The sequence below is a fragment of the Pseudophryne corroboree genome, chromosome 1 (assembly GCF_028390025.1).
Source record: "Pseudophryne corroboree isolate aPseCor3 chromosome 1, aPseCor3.hap2, whole genome shotgun sequence".
Classification (NCBI taxonomy): Eukaryota; Metazoa; Chordata; class Amphibia; order Anura; family Myobatrachidae; genus Pseudophryne; species Pseudophryne corroboree.
In genome coordinates, this window is record NC_086444.1 from 935739046 (window position 1) to 935757591 (window position 18546).

Consider the following 18546-nt stretch of genomic DNA (forward strand, 5'->3'; position numbering starts at 1 on the left):
TTTGATCCTGGGAACTGGCTGTCTGGTGCAGCTTTTTCCCTCTTCCCTTGTCTCTGTGCAGAAAGGAAGCGCCTTTGACCCACTTGCTTTTCTGAAGCCGAAAGGACTGTACCTGATAATACGGTGCTTTCTTAGGCTGTGAGGAAACCTGAGGTAAAAAAAAATTATTTCCCAGCTGTTGCTGTGGATACGATGTCCCAGAGACCATCCCCAAACAATTCCTCACCCTTATAAGGCAGAATCTTCATGTGCCTTCTAAAGTCAGCATCGCCTGTCCACTGCCGGGTCCCTAATACCCTCCTGGCAGAATGGACATTGCATTAATTCTGGATGCCAGCCGACAAATATCCCTCTGTGCATCCCTCATATATAAGACGACGTCTTTAATATGCTCTATGGTTAGCAAAATAGTATCCCTGTCCTGACAGGGTAATAGACCACGCTGTAGCAGCACTATCCATGCTGAGGCAATTGCAGGTCTGAATTTAGTACCCGAGTGTGTATATACAGACTTCAGGATAGCCTCCTGCTTTTTATCAGCAGGCTCCTTCAAAGTGGCCGTATCCTAAGACGGCAGTGCCACCTTTTTTGACAAACGTGTGAGCGCCTTATCCACCCTAGGGGATATCTCCCAACGTGACCTATCCTCTGGCGGGAAAGGGTACGCCATCAGTAACTTTTAGAAATTACCAGTTTCTTATCAGGGGAACCCACGCTTCTTCACACACTTCATTCACTCATCTGATGGGGGAACAAAAACTGGCTGCTTTTTCTCCCCAAACATAAAACCCCTTTTTTGTGGTACTTGGGTTAATGTCAGAAATGTGTAACACATTTTTCATTGCCGAGATCATGCAACGGATGTACCTAGTGGATTGTGTATATGTATCAACCTCGTCGACACTGGAGTCAGACTCCGTGTCGACATCTCTGTCTGCCATCTGAGGTAGCGGGCGTTTTTGAGCCCCTGATGGCCTTTGAGACGCCTGGGCAGGCGCGGGCTGAGAAGCCGGCTGTCCCACAGCTGTTACGTCATCCAGCCTTTTATGTAAGGAGTTGACACTGTCGGTTAATACCTTCCACCTATCCATCCACTCATGTGTCGGCCCCGCAGGGGTTGACATCACATTTATCGGCATCTGCTCTGCCTCCACATAAGCCTCCTCATCAAACATGTCGACACAGCCGTACCGACACACCGCACACACAGGGAATTCTCTGACTGAGGACAGGACCCCACAAAGCCCTTTGGGGAGACAGAGAGAGAGTATGCCAGCACACACCAGAGCGCTATATATACACAGGGATTAACACTGTAACTGAGTGATTTTCCCAATAGCTGCTTGTATACACAATATTGCGCCTAAATTTAGTGCCCCCCCTCTCTTTTTTACCCTATGTAGTCTGGAAACTGCAGGGGAGAGCCTGGGAGCGATCATTCCAGCGGAGCTGTGAGGGAAAATTACGCCAGTGTGCTGAGGGAGATAGCCCCGCCCCTTTTTCGGCTGACTTCTCCAGCTTTTTTGTAGGTATATCTGGCAGGGGATTTTACACATATATAGTCTCTATGACTATATTATGTGTAGTTTTGCCAGCCAAGGTACTTAATATTGCAGCCCAGGGCGCGCCCCCCCCCCCAGCACCCTGCACCCATCAGTGACCGGAGTGTGAGGTGTGCATGGGAAGCAATGGCGCACAGCTGCAGTGCTGTGCGCTACCTTGATGAAGACCGAAGTCTTCTGCCGCCGATTTCCAGGACCGTCTTCTTGCTTCTGGCTCTGTAAGGGGGACGGCGGCGCGGCTCCGGGACCGGACGATCGAGGTCGGGCCCTGTGTTCGATCGCTCTGGAGCTAATGGTGTCCAGTAGCCTAAGAAGCCCAAGCTAGCTGCAAGCACGTAGGTTCGCTTCTTCTCCCCTTAGTCCCTCGTAGCAGTGAGTCTGTTGCCAGCAGATCTCACTGAAAATAAAAAACCTAAATTAAACTTTCTTTTTCTAGGAGCTCAGGAGAGCCCCTAGTGTGCATCCAGCTCAGCCGGGCACAAGATTCTAACTGAGGTCTGGAGGAGGGTCATAGAGGGTGGAGCCAGTGCACACCAGGTAGTCCTAAAGCTTTCTTTAGTTGTGCCCAGTCTCCTGCGGAGCCACTATTCCCCATGGTCCTTACGGAGTCCCAGCATCCACTTAGGACGTCAGAGAAATAGGGTTTGTTTTTGGTTGTTTTTTAAACCAGTTTGCCAACGCACATCCTTCACATGGTTAGTCATTTGCGCATAAAATCAGTGGCCTCAATGGTCACTGTATGCGAGTATCCATATCTTACAAGGGGAAATGGAGTGAGTTGTAAATAAACCCAACTGTATGGACATTTGCGTCAATTGTGTAAACAGGAATTATTAAAATACACCTGGGTTATTTCTCATTCCAAGTGTTTCCCAGAAGGAAATTTTCAAACAATCTATTGGTGGTAATGAGGATCAGAAAAACAATTAAGTAATTTGAATGAGCATCTAATGCTACATAACCCACTGTAAACGTCTTTAGGTTGACCCTTAGGACAGATGGAGGAACTGTAAATTTATTTCTGGAAACGAGCACTGAGGTGATAATCCCCAAAACGATTAGTGACAGCACTACTCTCACATCACTAGAGTGTGTGGCTAGACTCAGTCATTTAAAAAACAAACAAACAAATCTTTAGAATTAATTAGGATAAACCATTATGAACACCAGCACAAAAAAAAAAAAAAAATTACATGAGTTACCTGAGCTTGTTTGCACGGTTCAGAAATAACTACTAAATGATAATATATTTTCTAATTGGTTGATGAGGACAAACCAGAAAACCTGTTCCTTTATAAAGTCTAATACGGGAATACAGTGAATGACCCTGCATGAGGTAACAATTATCTCTTGTAGGAGGTTACTAGAAAAAAAGAAAAAGCTATTCCACTTAAGTTTTATTTTTTCAACGAAATGGTAAATTTTAATAAACGAAAATTCAACAACTGTCATTCCCATTCTTATATTTAAAGGACTGATAATAAAATTGAGCACTGAAACTGTGGAACTGAAAAGGGGTACTGTCTGCACATACTAGTATTTCCCAACCTGTGGCAAATTTAGACAATTAAAACTATGACATGCTGTACTCAAATTATTTAAGGAATAGGAAGGAAGTATTTGACCCCTGTTATGTGTTGCAACAATGATCAGGACTGATATAACATTCTACTTATCAAGGTAGAAAAGGGAAGTTGTTCTATATGACCAATTGATAAGAGCAAGAAAGAATAAACATTACTGACAAAACTATATTTACGTTGTCCAAACACAAAGTAAATTCTACAGACAATATAACTGCTTTAAAACTGTATTTCGATAATTAATCTGAAAGGAATATACATTCAAGCAACTTCAAAGTTCGTTGCTCCAATTCCAGATGTGACAGGTCAATGTGAGTAGTAGCTACATTGATCAGCCATAACATTAAAACCTCTTGCCTAATATTGTGTAGGTCCCCCTCGTGCTGCCAAAACTGCTCTGACCCATTGAGGCATGGACTCCACTAGACCTCTGACGGTGTCCTGTGGTACCTGGCACCAGGATGTCAGCAAAATTTTGTATTTATTTTTAAAGTCCTGTAAATTGCAAGGGAGGCCTCCATGGCTCAGACTTATTTCCAGCACATACCACAAAGTTTTGATCAGATTGAGATCTGAGATATTTGGAGGCGAAGTCAACACCTTGAACTCTGTCATGCTCCTCAAACCATTCCTGAACAATTTGTACAATGTGGCACGGAGCACTTGGTTTGCAATTTTAAGGTAGGTGGTAACATCCACACGAATGCCAGGACCCAACATTTCCCAGATAATCACATTGCCTCCGCCAGATTGCCTTCTCCACATGGTGCATCCATGTGCAGTCTCTTCCCCAGGTAAATGATGCACACGCACCTGACTGTCAACATGATGTAAAAGAAAATGTGATTCATCAGACCTGGCCATCCTCTTCCATTATTGCTCCATGGTCCAGTTCTTATGCTCATGTCCTTTATAGGAGCTTTCGGCGGTAAACAGGGGTCAGCATGAGCACTCTGACTGGTCTGCAGCTATGCAATGTGTGATACACCTTTCTATCACAGCAATTTTAACTTTTTCAGCAATTGTGCTACAATGGCTCTTTAGTTGGATCGGTCCAGACAGACTAGCCAATCACTCACAATCTGCATCAATGAGCTTTGGGTACCCAGAACGGTCTTCAATTAACTGGTTGCCCTTCATTGGACCACTTTTGGTACGTACTAACCGCTGCATATGAAGATCTCAAGACAATACCTGCCGATTTGGAGAAACTCTGAACCAGTCATCTAGCCATCGCAACGTAAGGGCCCTACAGACACGGCGATGCGGTGGGGGGGGGGGGGGGGGGGAAGGGGGGTGTTTGCAGTGACGGGGGGAGTGAAGTTTCTTCACTCCCCCCGTCACACGGCTCCATACAAGTGCAGGCAAATATGGACGAGATAGTCCATATTGGCCTGCATGCACAGCCGACGGGGCACCAGCGATGAACGAGCGCGGGCCGCGCATCGTTCATCGCTGGTGACTCCACACTCAAAGATATGAACGTTATCTTGTTCAATAATGAACGAGATCGTTCATATCTTTGAGGATTATTGGCCAGTGTGTAGGGCCTTTTAGGCCTTGTCGAAGTCACTTAGATACTTATGCTTGAATATTTCCCTGCTTCCAACACATCAACTACAAGAACTGAAGGGCAGATTTATTAAGCTCTGGGAAGTGATAAAGTGGAAGGTGATAAAGGACCAGCCAGTCAGCTCCTAACTGTCATTTTTCAAACCCAGCCTGTGACATGGAAGTTAAAATCTGATTGGCTGGTACTTTATCACCTTCCACTTTATCACTTCACCGAGCTTAATAAATCTGCCCCTGAGTGTTTATTTACTGTCTAATATATCCCACCCCTTGACAGGTGCCTTTGTAACAACATGATCAATATTATTCACTTTACATGCGGATGGTTTTAATGTTATGACTGATCGGTGTAGACCAGGGGTGTCAAACTCAAATTCATCGGGGGCCGCATCAGCAGTTTGGTCCCCATCAAAGGGCCGGTTGTATCTGTAGGTCTATCCAAAATTTACCGCTCCACCTGCCTTATATGTGCCCAGCCATCTGCCCCCTTTTAAAGTGCCCAGCCATGTGCCCCCTTTTATAGTGCCCAGCCATGTGCCCCCTTTTATAGTGCACAGGTCCCCATTTTACACATTGTGGCAGGCACAGGTCCCCATTTTACACATTGTGGCAGGCACAGGTCCCCATTTTACACATTGTGGCAGGCACAGGTCCCCATTTTACACATAGCGGCAGGTACAGGTCCCCATTTTACACATTGTGGCAGGCACAGGTCCCCATTTTACACATAGCGGCAGGTACAGGTCCCCATTTTACACATTGCGGCAGGTGGTGGAAGGAGGGAGAGAGAGAGAAAGAGAGGAAGGGAGAGGGGCTGACTTACATTTGTAGCGGTTCTCGCCGCTCTTCAGCCACCTCTCCCTCCTCGTCTGCGCGGCTCCCTTCTCCCTCCTCCGACGGGGTTTCGTTGAATGACGCGTTTGCGCCGTGACATCACGACGCAATCGCGTCATTCCGCGAAACCCCGCCCCCCCGAGCTGGGCACTCGGGAGAAGGGGGTTTCATGGCGGCGGCACCGCGGGCCATCAGACGAGGTCTGGCGGGCCGGATTTGGCCCGCGGGCCTGGTCTTTGACACCCCTGGTGTAGACTGTGCATAGATCAAAAGTGGCAGGATTATTAAGTTTAATACTCTAAAGATCTCAAGTTCCATTTCTAAATACATGTACAAGTCAAACCATTGCAAATCACGGGGTCCTTGTAACATGAAACTCCGGGTGCCAAAAAAGAGTGAAGGGAATCACATTTACAAGTTTTCAGCTTAATGTTAAAATTCACTTATGTATACAGGTTGAGTCTCCCTTATCCAAAATGCTTGGGACTAGAGGTATTTTGGATATCGGATTTTTCCGTATTTTGGAATAATTGCATACCTTAATGAGATATCATGGTGATGGGACCCAAGTCTTAGCACAGAATGCATTTATGTTACATATACACCTTATACACACAGCTTGAAGTCATTTTAGCCAATTTTTTTTGTAACTTTGTGCATTGAACAAAGTGTATCTACATTCACACAATTCATTTATGTTTCATATACACCTTACACACACAGCCTGAAGGTCATTTAATACAATATTTTTAATAACTTTATGTATTAAACAAAGTTTGTGTACACTGAGCCATCAGAAAACAAAGGTTTCACTATCTCATTCTCACTCCAAAAAGTCCGTATTTCGGAATATTCCGTATTTCGGAATATTTGGATATGGGATACTCAACCTGTATTAAACTCTGCACAGTTATAAAAGAATTTCACACGTCCTCCTGCCTGTCACTGGTAAGAGAGCATGCAGTGCGTACTATGCCTGTCACTGGTAAGAGAGCATGCAGTGTGTACAAATAAGACTCTCTGAGAAACCAACAGCTTTCAATTGCAGATTCTCACTAGTAAACTGACCCATTGTGATTTGTGACCGACCATGCAAACCATAAATAACAAAGATAATCCTGATGTACATTATACAAGCACGACAAGATCAGCTATTATTGGAAAGGAGAAATTAATTCTAAAAAAGGGATTGGACGTATTAAGTGGGTTATAATGCAGTCATTAAATGAATGGCAAACATTCATTGGCCAATAGGAATGATGGAGATGTGCACACATTACAGTATAATAACTGTTACCATCACCTGTATTGTCCGTTTTCATATTTATATTATTGAAGGAACTGACTATATATGCAAGTAACATAAAAACTATGGGGGAGATGTATCAAGCCTTCTAAAGGGTGGAGATATGAACTAGTAGAGAAGTTACCCATAGCAACAAATCAGCTTTTAGGTAGCATTTATCAAATGCACTCTGTAAAAGTGATGACAGAAGCTGATTGGATAGGGATTCGGTTAGCATACCGGTGTTGGAATACAGACGATGGTCAGAAAACCATCAATGGAATCCCGATTGTAAGTATGCTGGGAACAGTTAGGGTGCGGGGACACTCGAGGGAGGGTTAGGCTGTGGTGGGGGGTTTAAGCACTAAGAAAGGAGGGTTAGAGACTAAGAGGGTATGGGGTTTAATATTTAGTCACTAAGGGGGAGGGTCAAGGTGCAGATAGGGAGGGTTAGCATACGAACCTAATAGGTGTCAGGATCCTGAACATCGGGATATCGCTGACAGACGGCTGGCATCCCAAGCGTCAGGATCCAGATACCATCCCATGACTTTATGGGCAAATTCCCCACTCTTTAGAAGGCTTGATACACCTAATCCTATGTCACCTAGTCAAATATAAATAAAAACAAAAGACAACACTACAACAGTAGAAAACTGGGTACTTTTGAATCAACACTTAAACAGTGCAGAATGAAATTAGTATATGGCGGGAACCTGCAAAAATATATTTGTTGCCATGGTGTGTATATGGTGAGGAGCAATCACAGAACCATAATCAAGAGCAAAGTGGTGACCTGAACTTGGTACTGCATGCAGCAACCCTGCAAAGGCTTGGGAAAATAGCTACATTACTAAACGTTTTCAAACTTGTATCTGAAAACATCAGAAGGACAAGTGTGACACTGCAATGGGACATACCAGCATATTAAGGGGCATACCTAATCAGTGATATCCTTAAATTGTTTATCTGGTAACAGACTTACTGATGAGTGATATCCTCATTATGAATGATAAATGGTGCTCAATCAGCTCCTGTCACGTGTTTGAAATGTGAATTCGGAGCCGATTGGCTGGAGCACCATTTCTCATTCATAATGAGTGAAAACAAGGATATCGCTCATTGGTAAGTCGGTTACCAGATAAACAATTAAAGTGGCACCATGGTAACAGGTCGGCAGCGGCATGGAGCGGCCATCCATACAGGTGACACAACGCACACAGCTGCAGCCGCCGCACACCGGCCTCACGTGTCTACCAAGCAGCAGCGTCCCAGGTGCCGAGGCCCCGCCCCGTACTTCCGTGTTTACATCTCTCCTCTTCCCTCCAATTCCATCCGCATTGTGAGCTCACAGCCCACTGCCAATCACAGCGGTGCTGGGCGCCTATTGGCCCGAAGCCCAGCCTCTCAGCCGCACGATAATTGGTCGGCGCAGAGATTTCGAACCGTCCCCGGCAGTGGATTGGCCAGAGGTAGCTGCCCATCACCCGCCTGCTCCGGCCCGTCTGATCTCTGCGCTTCCGCTATGAACGGTTCCCCCCCCCCCCCTCCCCTATTAGGGTGACATATAGGCGGTATATGTATACAGTGCCCCCTCACCCTCCTCCATGCAGCCCTCTGCATAGCAACATATAGCAGCCCGGGCACTGACATCCGCACCGGGCATACACACAGCCCAGTTGCAGCGGGAGAGCGCACGTAGCGCCCCGGATGCCCTGCACGCCTCACATGCCGCAGCCGGCCAGTAACCCGGGGATAGGATGAGCGGCTGGTGGCCTGCGAGCAGCAGCAGTACGGGGCCGCAGAGCCGGCCAGCAGGCACCGCTGTGAGAGGCAGTGCAGGAGCAGCGAAGGCAGACAGCGTGGCAGCGCACAAACACACACAGCCACTTCCTGGTTCCCGGGTCACCGCTGCCGCCCGCACGCTCAGCACCGGCCTACACCCCCTCCCGCCCTCATCACCCCCATCCGGGTCCCTGCAGCCACAGCGTGCGCAGCCCACCACCCCCTGCCCTCCTCAGCCAGTGCCCTTCTGCACACAGGCCGGGGGTCGGCGGTGCATGCTGACGCCCCAGGCTCCCTCCCCTCCCTGCCCGCCCGGGCATCACTTTACCGGCTCTGATGAGCAGATCGAGCTGGTTGGTCGGTCCCTCATGCAGCGACGTCGCCATGTTTATCCCGGAGCTGGTGCCTCACATAGAGAAGCATAGAGGAGGAGGAAGCGGGGACACAGACACACACACTGCGTGTGTACGGTGGGGGAGGAGCTGACACGCAGATCCCTCCGCCGCAGCCTACAGGAAGCGCAGAGCTGCTGCACGCTGCCCACACTGGGGGCTCACTCCTCACACAGATCCCTCCGCGGCCAGGGGGCGACTCACTTACTCACACATACAGCTCTAACGGCCGGGTCACAGTAACACTCGGCAACATAATACACACATCTACCTAGCAGTAGGTACAGTGCCTGCAACAGAGCACCGGCATAATACACATGCTACAGGTCATATCATTCACCTTGTCCATGTACCTAACGCATCCTAATCCCATACAGACACTGTAGGGTCGATGTAACACAAACACTGATTCTAAAAAAGGATTCTTAGAGAAATGTAATTACGCCGGGGAGCAGTGATGGTGTGACCTATACTGTGACATACTCTGTTATAACATTACCGGTAACCATACTACAGCATGAGACCAGCAGGTGAGGGGAGACCATCATTTGCAAGGAGACAATCAAGAGCAACATAAGTATTTCAAGCGTTGTAGATTGCTAGGGTTGTGGCTCATTAGGGCGACAGTCATTAGGTCGACACCTGAAATAGATTGACATGGAAAAATGTTGACATGAGTTTTTTTATAAAAAAAATGTTGGTGTTGTATTTTTTGTTATGGTCGTTTTCTCCATAAAGTGACCTGGAACCCCAATTAGTGCACCGTGTTCACTCGCATGGCAAGCAAACTTTTGGCAAGGTTTATTATTCCCAATCATAGGCAATGATGATTGTAAAGTATGAAAAAGTTAAAGAAATGGAAAAAAATTATTTCTATTTCGTCCTTGAGGATGTTGGGGACACCAAAAGAACCATGGGGTATAGACGGGATCCGCAGGAGACATGGGCACTTTAAGACTTTCAAAGGGGTGTGACCTGGCTCCTCCCTCTATATCCCTCCCCAGACTCAGTTTAGAAAATGTGCCCTGCGAGACGGAGGCACTCGGGGGAGCTCTGAGTTACTCTGAAAAGACTTATGTTAGGTTTTTTTCCTCTGACGTCCTAGTGGATGCTGGGAACTCCGTAAGGACCATGGGGAATAGCGGCTCCGCAGGAGACTGGGCACAACTAAAGAAAGCTTTAGGACTACCTGGTGTGCACTGGCTCCTCCCTCTATGACCCTCCTCCAGACCTCAGTTAGAATTTTGTGCCCGGCTGAGCTGGATGCACACTAGGGGCTCTCCTGAGCTCTTAGAACAGAAAGTTATGGGGGTAATTCCAAGTTGATCGCAGCAGGAAATCTTTTAGCAGTTGGGCAAAACCATGTGCACTGCAGGGGAGGCAGATATAACATGTGCAGAGAGAGATAGATTTGGGTGTGGTGAGTTCAATCTGCAATCTAAATTGCAGTGTAAAAATAAAGCAGCCAGTATTTACCCTGCACAGAAACAAAATAACCCACCCAAATCTAACTCTCTCTGCAAATGTTATATCTGCCCCCCCTGCAGTGCACATGGTTTTGCCCAACTGCTAAAAAATTTCCTGCTGCGATCAACTTGGAATTACCCCCTATATTTAGATTTTTTATTTTCAGTGAGATCTGCTGGCAACAGACTCACTGCTACGAGGGACTTAGGGGAGAGAAGCGGACTTACCTGCTTGCAGCTAGCTTGGGCTTCTTAGGCTACTGGACACCATTAGCTCCAGAGGGATCGAACACAGGCCCAGCCTCGGTCGTCCGGTCCCAGAGCCGCACCGCCGTCCCCCTTGCAAAGCCAGAAGCAAGAAGATGTTCCTGAAAATCAGCGGCAGAAGACTTCGGTCTTCATTAAGGTAGCGCACAGCACTGCAGCTGTGCGCCATTGCTCCCCATGCACACCACACACTCCGGTCACTGATGGGTGCAGGGCCCTGGGGCTGCAATAAGAGTACCTTACTGGCAAAAGAACACATAATATAGTCATTAAGACTATATATGTGTAAAATCCCCTGCCATATATTACATAAAAAAGCGGGAGAAGCCCGCCGAGAAAGGGGCGGGGCTATCTCCCTCAGCACACTGGCGCCATTTCCTCTCACAGCTCCGCTGGAAGGACGCTCCCAAGGCTCTCCCCTGCAGTTTCCAGACTTCATAGGGTAAAAAAGAGAGGGGGGGCACTAAATTTAGGCGCAGTATCTGTATATTAATAGCAGCTATAAGGGAAAAATCACTGTATGTATAGTGTGAATCCCTACATTATATATAGCGCTCTGGTGTGTGCTGGCATACTCTCTCTCTGTCTCCCCAAAGGACTTTGTGGGGTCCTGTCCTCAGAGCAGTCCCTGTGTGCGGTGTGTCGGTACAGCTGTGTCGACATGTTTGATGAGGAGGCTTATGTGGAGGCGGTGCAGGTGCCGATAAATGTGATGTCACCCCCTGCGGGGTCGACACCTGAGTGGATGGTTATGTGGAAGGAATTACGCGACAGTGTCGACTCCTTACATAAAAGGTTTGACGACATAGCAGATGTGGGACAGCCGGCTTCTCAGCCTGTGCTTGCCCAGACGTCTCTAAAGCCATCAGGGGCTCTAAAACACCCGCTACCTCAGATGGCAGACACAGATGTCGACACGGATACTGACTCCAGTGTCGACGATGATGAGACTAGTGTACATTCCAATAGAGCCACCCGTTACATGATTACGGCAATGAAAAATGTGTTGCATATTTCTGATATTACCCCAGGTACCACAAAAAAGGGTATTATGTTTGGGGAGAAAAAACTATCAGTGGTTTTTCCCCCATCTGATGAATTAAATGAAGTGTGTGAAGAAGCATGGGCTTCCCCCGATAAGAAACTGGTGATTTCTAAAAAGTTACTAATGGCGTACCCTTTCCCGCCAGAGGACAGGTCACGTTGGGAGACATCCCCTAGGGTGGATAAAGCGCTCACACGTCTGTCAAAAAAGGTGGCACTACCGTCTCCGGACACGGCCGCCCTAAAGGAGCCTGCAGATAGAAAGCAGGAGGCTATCCTGAAGTCTGTATATACACACTCCGGTATTATACTGAGACCGGCTATTGCTTCAGCATGGATGTGCAGTGCTGCAGCTGCGTGGTCAGATTCCCTGTTGGAAAACATTGCTACCCTAGACAGGGACACTATATTGCTAACCGTAGAGCATATTAAAGACGCTATCTTGTACATGAGAGATGCACAGAGGGATATTTGCCGGCTGGCATCTAAAATAAACGCAATGTCCATTTCTGCCAGGAGAAGATTGTGGACTCCGCAGTGGACAGGAGATGCAGATTCTAAAAGGCACATGGAAGTATTGCCTTACAAGGGTGAGGAGTTGTTTGGGGATGGTCTCTCGGACCTCGTTTCCACAGCGACAGCTGGGAAGTCAGCATTTTTACCCCATGTTCCCTCACAGCCAAAGAAAGCACCGTATTATCAGGTACAGTCCTTTCGGCCCCAGAAAGGCAAGCGGGTTAGAGGCGCGTCCTTTCTGCCCAGAGGCAGAGGTAGAGGGAAAAAGCTGCAACATACAGCCAGTTCCCAGGAACAAAAGTCCTCCCCCGCTTCCTCTAAGTCCACCGCATGACGCTGGGGCTCCACAGGCGGAGCCAGTTACGGTGGGGGCCCGTCTCAAGAACTTCAGCGGCCAGTGGGCTCGCTCACGGGTGGATCCCTGGATTCTACAAGTAGAATCTCAGGGGTACAAGCTGGAATTCGAGACGTCTCCCCCTCGCCGTTTCCTCAAATCTGCCTTGCCGACAGCTCCCCCGGACAGGGAGGCAGTGCTGGAGGCGATTCACAAGCTGTATTCTCAGCAGGTGATAATCAAGGTACCCCTCCTTCAACAAGGACGGGGTTACTATTCCACAATGTTTGTGGTACCGAAACCGGACGGTTCGGTGAGACCCATTTTAAATGTAAAATCCTTGAACACTTGTATAAGAAGGTTCAAGTTCAAGATGGAATCGCTCAGGGCGGTGATTGCAAGCCTGGACGAGGGGGATTCCATGGTATCACTGGACATCAAGGATGCTTACCTGCATGTCCCCATTTACCCTCCTCACCAGGAGTACCTCAGATTTGTGGTACAGGACTGTCATTACCAATTCCAGACGTTGCCGTTTGGTCTGTCCACGGCACCGAGGGTATTTACCAAGGTAATGGCCGAAATGATGATACTCCTTCGGAGAAAGGGAGTTTTAATTATCCCGTACTTGGACGATCTCCTCATAAAGGCGAGGTCCAGGGAACAGTTGTTGATCGGTGTAGCACTAGCTCGGGAAGTGCTACAACAGCACGGCTGGATCCTGAATATTCCAAAGTCGCAGCTGGTTCCTACAACACGTCTACTGTTCCTGGGGATGGTTCTGGACACAGAACAGAAAAAAGTATTTCTCCCGGAGGAGAAGGCCAAGGAGTTGTCATCTCTAGTCAGAGACCTCCTAAAACCAAAACAGGTGTCGGTGCACCACTGCACGCGAGTCCTGGGAAAGATGGTGGCTTCTTACAAAGCAATTCCATTCGGTAGGTTCCATGCAAGGATCTTTCAGTGGGATCTGTTGGACAAGTGGTCCGGATCGCATCTTCAGATGCATCGGCTGATAACCCTGTCTCCAAGGACCAGGTGTCGCTGTTGTGGTGGCTGCAGAGTGCTCATCTTCTAGAGGGCCGCAGATTCGGCATACAGGACTGGGTCCTGGTGACCACGGATGCCAGCCTTCGAGGTTGGGGGGCAGTCACACAGGGAAGAAACTTCCAGGGACTATGGACAAGTCAGGAGACTTCCCTACACATAAATATTCTGGAACTAAGGGCCATTTACAATGCCCTAAGTCAGGCAAGACCCCTGCTTCAACACCAGCCGGTGCTGATCCAGTCAGACAACATCACGGCGGTCGCCCATGTAAACCGACAGGGCGGCACAAGAAGCAGGATGGCAATGGCAGAAGCCACAAGGATTCTCCGATGGGCGGAAAATCATGTGTTAGCACTGTCAGCAGTGTTCATTCCCGGAGTGGACAACTGGGAAGCAGACTTTCTCAGCAGACACGACCTCCACCCGGGAGAGTGGGGACTTCATCCAGAAGTCTTCCAAATGATTGTACACCGGTGGGAAAGGCCACAAGTGGACATGATGGCGTCCCGCCTCAACAAAAAGCTAAAAAGATATTGCGCCAGGTCAAGGGACCCTCAGGCGATAGCTGTGGACGCTCTGGTAACACCGTGGGTGTACCGGTCGGTGTATGTGTTCCCTCCTCTGCCTCTCATACCCCCAAAGGTACTGAGAATAATAAGAAGGAGAGGAGTAAGAACTATACTCATTGTTCCGAATTGGCCAAGAAGAGCTTGGTACCCAGAACTTCAAGAAATGATCTCAGAGGACCCATGGCCTCTGCCGCTCAGACAGGACCTGCTGCAGCAGGGGCCCTGTCTGTTCCAAGACTTACCGCGGCTGCGTTTGACGGCATGGCGGTTGAACGCCGGATCCTGAAGGAAAAGGGCATTCCGGAGGAAGTTATCCCTACGCTTATTAAAGCTAGGAAAGAAGTGACCGCAAACCATTATCACCGCATATGGCGGAAATATGTTGCATGGTGTGAGGCCAGGAAGGCCCCAACGGAGGAATTTCAGCTAGGTCGATTTACTGCACTTCCTACAGTCAGGGGTGACTATGGGCCTAAAATTGGGTTCCATTAAGGTCCAGATTTCGGCTCTATCGATTTTCTTCCAAAAAGAACTGGCTTCACTACCTGAAGTTCAGACATTTGTTAAGGGAGTGCTGCATATTTAGCCCCCTTTTGTGCCCCCAGTGGCACCTTGGGATCTCAACGTGGTGTTGGATTTCCTAAAGTCGCATTGGTTTGAACCACTTAAAACCGTGGAACTAAAATATCTCACGTGGAAAGTGGTCATGCTGTTGGCCTTGGCTTCGGCCAGGCGTGTGTCAGAATTGGCGGCTTTGTCTTGTAAAAGCCCTTATCTGATTTTCCATATGGATAGGGCGGAATTGAGGACTCGTCCCCAATTTCTCCCAAAGGTGGTTTCAGCGTTTCATTTGAACCAGCCTATTGTGGTGCCTGCGGCTACTCGTGACTTGGAGGACTCCAAGTTGCTGGACGTAGTCCGGGCCCTAAAAATCTATGTTTCCAGGACAGCTGTAGTCAGAAAGACTGACTCGCTATTTATCCTGCATGCGCCCAACAAGTTGGGTGCGCCTGCTTCAAAGCAGACTATTGCTCGCTGGATCTGTAGCACGATTCAACATGCACATTCTGCGGCTGGACTGCCGCATCCTAAATCTGTAAAAGCCCATTCCACGAGGAAGGTGGGCTCTTCTTGGGCGGCTGCCCGAGGGGTCTCGGCTTTACAACTTTGCCGAGCAGCTACTTGGTCGGGGTCAAACACATTTTATAAATTCTACAAGTTTGATACCCTGGCTGAGGAGGACCTAGAGTTCGCTCATTCGGTGCTGCAGAGTCATCCGCACTCTCCCGCCCGTTTGGGAGCTTTGGTATAATCCCCATGGTCCTTACGGAGTTCCCAGCATCCACTAGGACGTCAGAGAAAATAAGATTTTACTCACCGGTAAATCTATTTCTCGTAGTCCGTAGTGGATGCTGGGCGCCCGTCCCAAGTGCGGATTGTCTGCAATGCTTGTATATAGTTATTGTTTAACTAAAGGGTTATTGTTGAGCCATCTGTTGAGAGGCTCAGTTATATTTCATACTGTTAACTGGGTATAGTATCACGAGTTATACGGTGTGATTGGTGTGGCTGGTATGAGTCTTACCCGGGATTCAAAATCCTTTCCTTATTGTGTCAGCTCTTCCGGGCACAGTATCCTAACTGAGGTCTGGAGGAGGGTCATAGAGGGAGCAGCCAGTGCACACCAGGTAGTCCTAAAGCTTTCTTTAGTTGTGCCCAGTCTCCTGCAGAGCCGCTATTCCCCATGGTCCTTACGGAGTTCCCAGCATCCACTACGGACTACGAGAAATAGATTTACCGGTGAGTAAAATCTTATTATTTTCAGGGAGGTCTGCTGGCTACAAAGTTTAAGATCCAGCCGTGCTGTTGCAGAATCGATAGGGACAGTGCAATGTCCTGTACCAACTTGTCTTTGGATCTCGCCTTTATCAGGAGATCGTCCAAGTATGGGATAATTGTAACTCCTCGCTTGCGGAGGAGAACCATCATCTCTACCATGACTTTTGTGAAAATCCTCGGAGCCGTGGACAGGCCAAACGGCAACGTCTGAAACTGGTAATGAGTATCCTGGATTGCAAACCTGAGGTACCTTTGATGAGGGGGATGGATGGGGACATGAAGGTATGCATCCTTTATGTCTAATGATACCATGAATTCCCCCCTCCACCAGAAGAGCTGACACAATAAGGAAGGATTTTGAATCCCGGGTAAGACTCATACCAGCCACACCGTATAACTCGTGATACTATACCCAGTTAACAGTATGAAATAGAACTGAGCCTCTCAACAGATGGCTCAAAATAACCCTTTAGTTAGGCAATAACTATAAACAAGTATTGCAGACAATCCGCACTTGGGATGGGCGCCCAGCATCCACTACGGAATACGAGAAATAGATTTACTGGTGAGTAAAATCTTATTTTCTCTGACGTCCTAAGTGGATGCTGTGACTCCGTAAGGACCATGGGGATTATACCAAAGCTCCCAAACGGGCGGGAGAGTGCGGATGACTCTGCAGCACCGAATGAGCAAACTCTAGGTCCTCCTCAGCCAGGGTATCAAACTTGTAGACTCTTACAAAAATGTTTTAACCCGACCAAGTAACTGCTCGGCAAAGTTGTAAAGCCGAGCACCCTGGGGCAGCCGCCCAAGAAGAGCCCACTTTTCTCGTGGAATGGGCTTTTACAGAATTAGGGTGCGGCAGTCCAGCCGCAGAATGTGCAAATTGAATCCAGCGAGCAATCGTGCTACAGATCCAGCGAGCAATCGTCTGCTTAGAAGCAGGAGCACCCAGCTTGTTGGGTGCATACAGGAGAAATAGCTGGTCAGTTTTCCTGACTCCAGCTGTCCTGGAAACATATACTTTTCAGGGCCCTGACTACATCCAGTAACTTGGAATCCTCCAAGTCCCAAGTAGCCGCAGGCACCATAATAGGTTGGTTCACATTAAAAAATTATACCACCTTAGGAAGGAATTGGGAACGAGTCCTCAATTCCGCCTTATCCATATAAAATACAGATAAGGGCTTTTGTATGACAAAGCCGCCAATTCTGATACACGCCTGGCCGACGCCAAGGCCCACAGAATGACCACTTTCCACGTGAGGTATTATAGCTCCACGGATTTAAGTGGCTCAACCCAATGCGACTTCAGGAAATCCAACACCACGTTGAGATCCCACGGTGCCACTGGAGGCACAAACGGGGGCTGACTATGCAGCACTCCCTTAACAAAAGTCTGAACTTCAGGCAGTGAAGCCAGTTCAATTTTGGAAGAAAATCGATAGAGCCGAAATCTGGACCTTAATGGAACCCAATTTTAGGCCCATAGTCACCTCTTACTGTAGGAAGTGCAGAAATCGACCTAGCTGAAATTTCTCCTTTGGGGCCTTCCTGGCCTCACAGTACGCAACATATTTCCGCCATATGCGGTGATAATGGTTTGCGTTCACTTCTTTCCTAGCTTCAAATAGCGTAGGGATAACTTCCTCCGGAATTCCCTTTTCCTTCAGGATCCGGCGTTCAACCGCCATGCCGTCAACGCAGCCGCGGTACGTCTTGGAACAGACAGGCCCCCTGCTGCAGCAGGTCCTGTCTGAGCGGCAGAGGCCATGGGTCCTCTGAGATCATTTCTTGGAGTTCTGGTTACCAAGCTCTTCTTGGCCAACCCGGAACAATGAGTATAGTTCTTACTCCTCTCCTTCTTATTATTCTCATTACCCTGGGTAAGAGAGGCAGAGAAAGGAACACATACACCGACTGGTACACCCACGGTGTTACCAGAGCGTCCACAGCTATCGCCTGAGGGTCCTTGACCTGGCGCAATATCTTTGTAACTTTTAGTTGAGGCGGGACGCCATCATGTCCACCTGTGGCCTTTCCCAACGGTGTACAATCATTTGGAAGACTTCTGGATGAAGTCCCCACTCTCCCGGGTGGAGGTTTCTTAGTTGTCCACTCCGGGAATGAACACTGCTGACAGTGCTAACACATGATTTTCCGCCCATCGGAGAATCCTTGTGGCTTCTGCCATCGCCATCCTGCTTCTTGTGCCGCCCTGTCGGTTTACATGAGCGACCGCCATGATGTTGTCTGACTGGATCAGCACCGGCAGGTGTTGAAGCAGGGGTCTAGCCTGACATAGGGCATTGTAAATGGCCCTCAGTTCCAGAATATTTATGTGTAGGGAAGTCTCCTGACTTTTCCATAGCCTTGGAAGTTCCTTCCCTGTGTGACTGCCCCCCAGCCTCGAAGGCTGGCATCCGTGGTCATTAGGACCCAGTCCTG

The 18546-nt window shown here is 48.3% G+C and overlaps 1 protein-coding gene across 5 annotated transcripts in view; it reads right to left on the minus strand.

The window, feature by feature from the left end:
• ELF2 (E74 like ETS transcription factor 2) overlaps positions 1 to 18546 on the minus strand; it is a 300035-nt gene that overhangs the window by 52549 nt on the left and 228940 nt on the right. Inside the window, exon 1 of one of the 5 annotated variants that reach the window (XM_063920364.1) lies at positions 8950 to 9146. The exons of 3 other annotated variants lie outside the window; for them this stretch is intronic. In XM_063920364.1, the coding sequence (XP_063776434.1) occupies positions 8950 to 9007 (58 nt within the window). In that variant the 5' untranslated portion in view covers positions 9008 to 9146. Of the gene's footprint in view, positions 1 to 8435; positions 8461 to 8949; positions 9147 to 18546 lie in introns of those variants that run through there. One more of the 5 variants, XM_063920363.1, reaches the window with a different exon arrangement.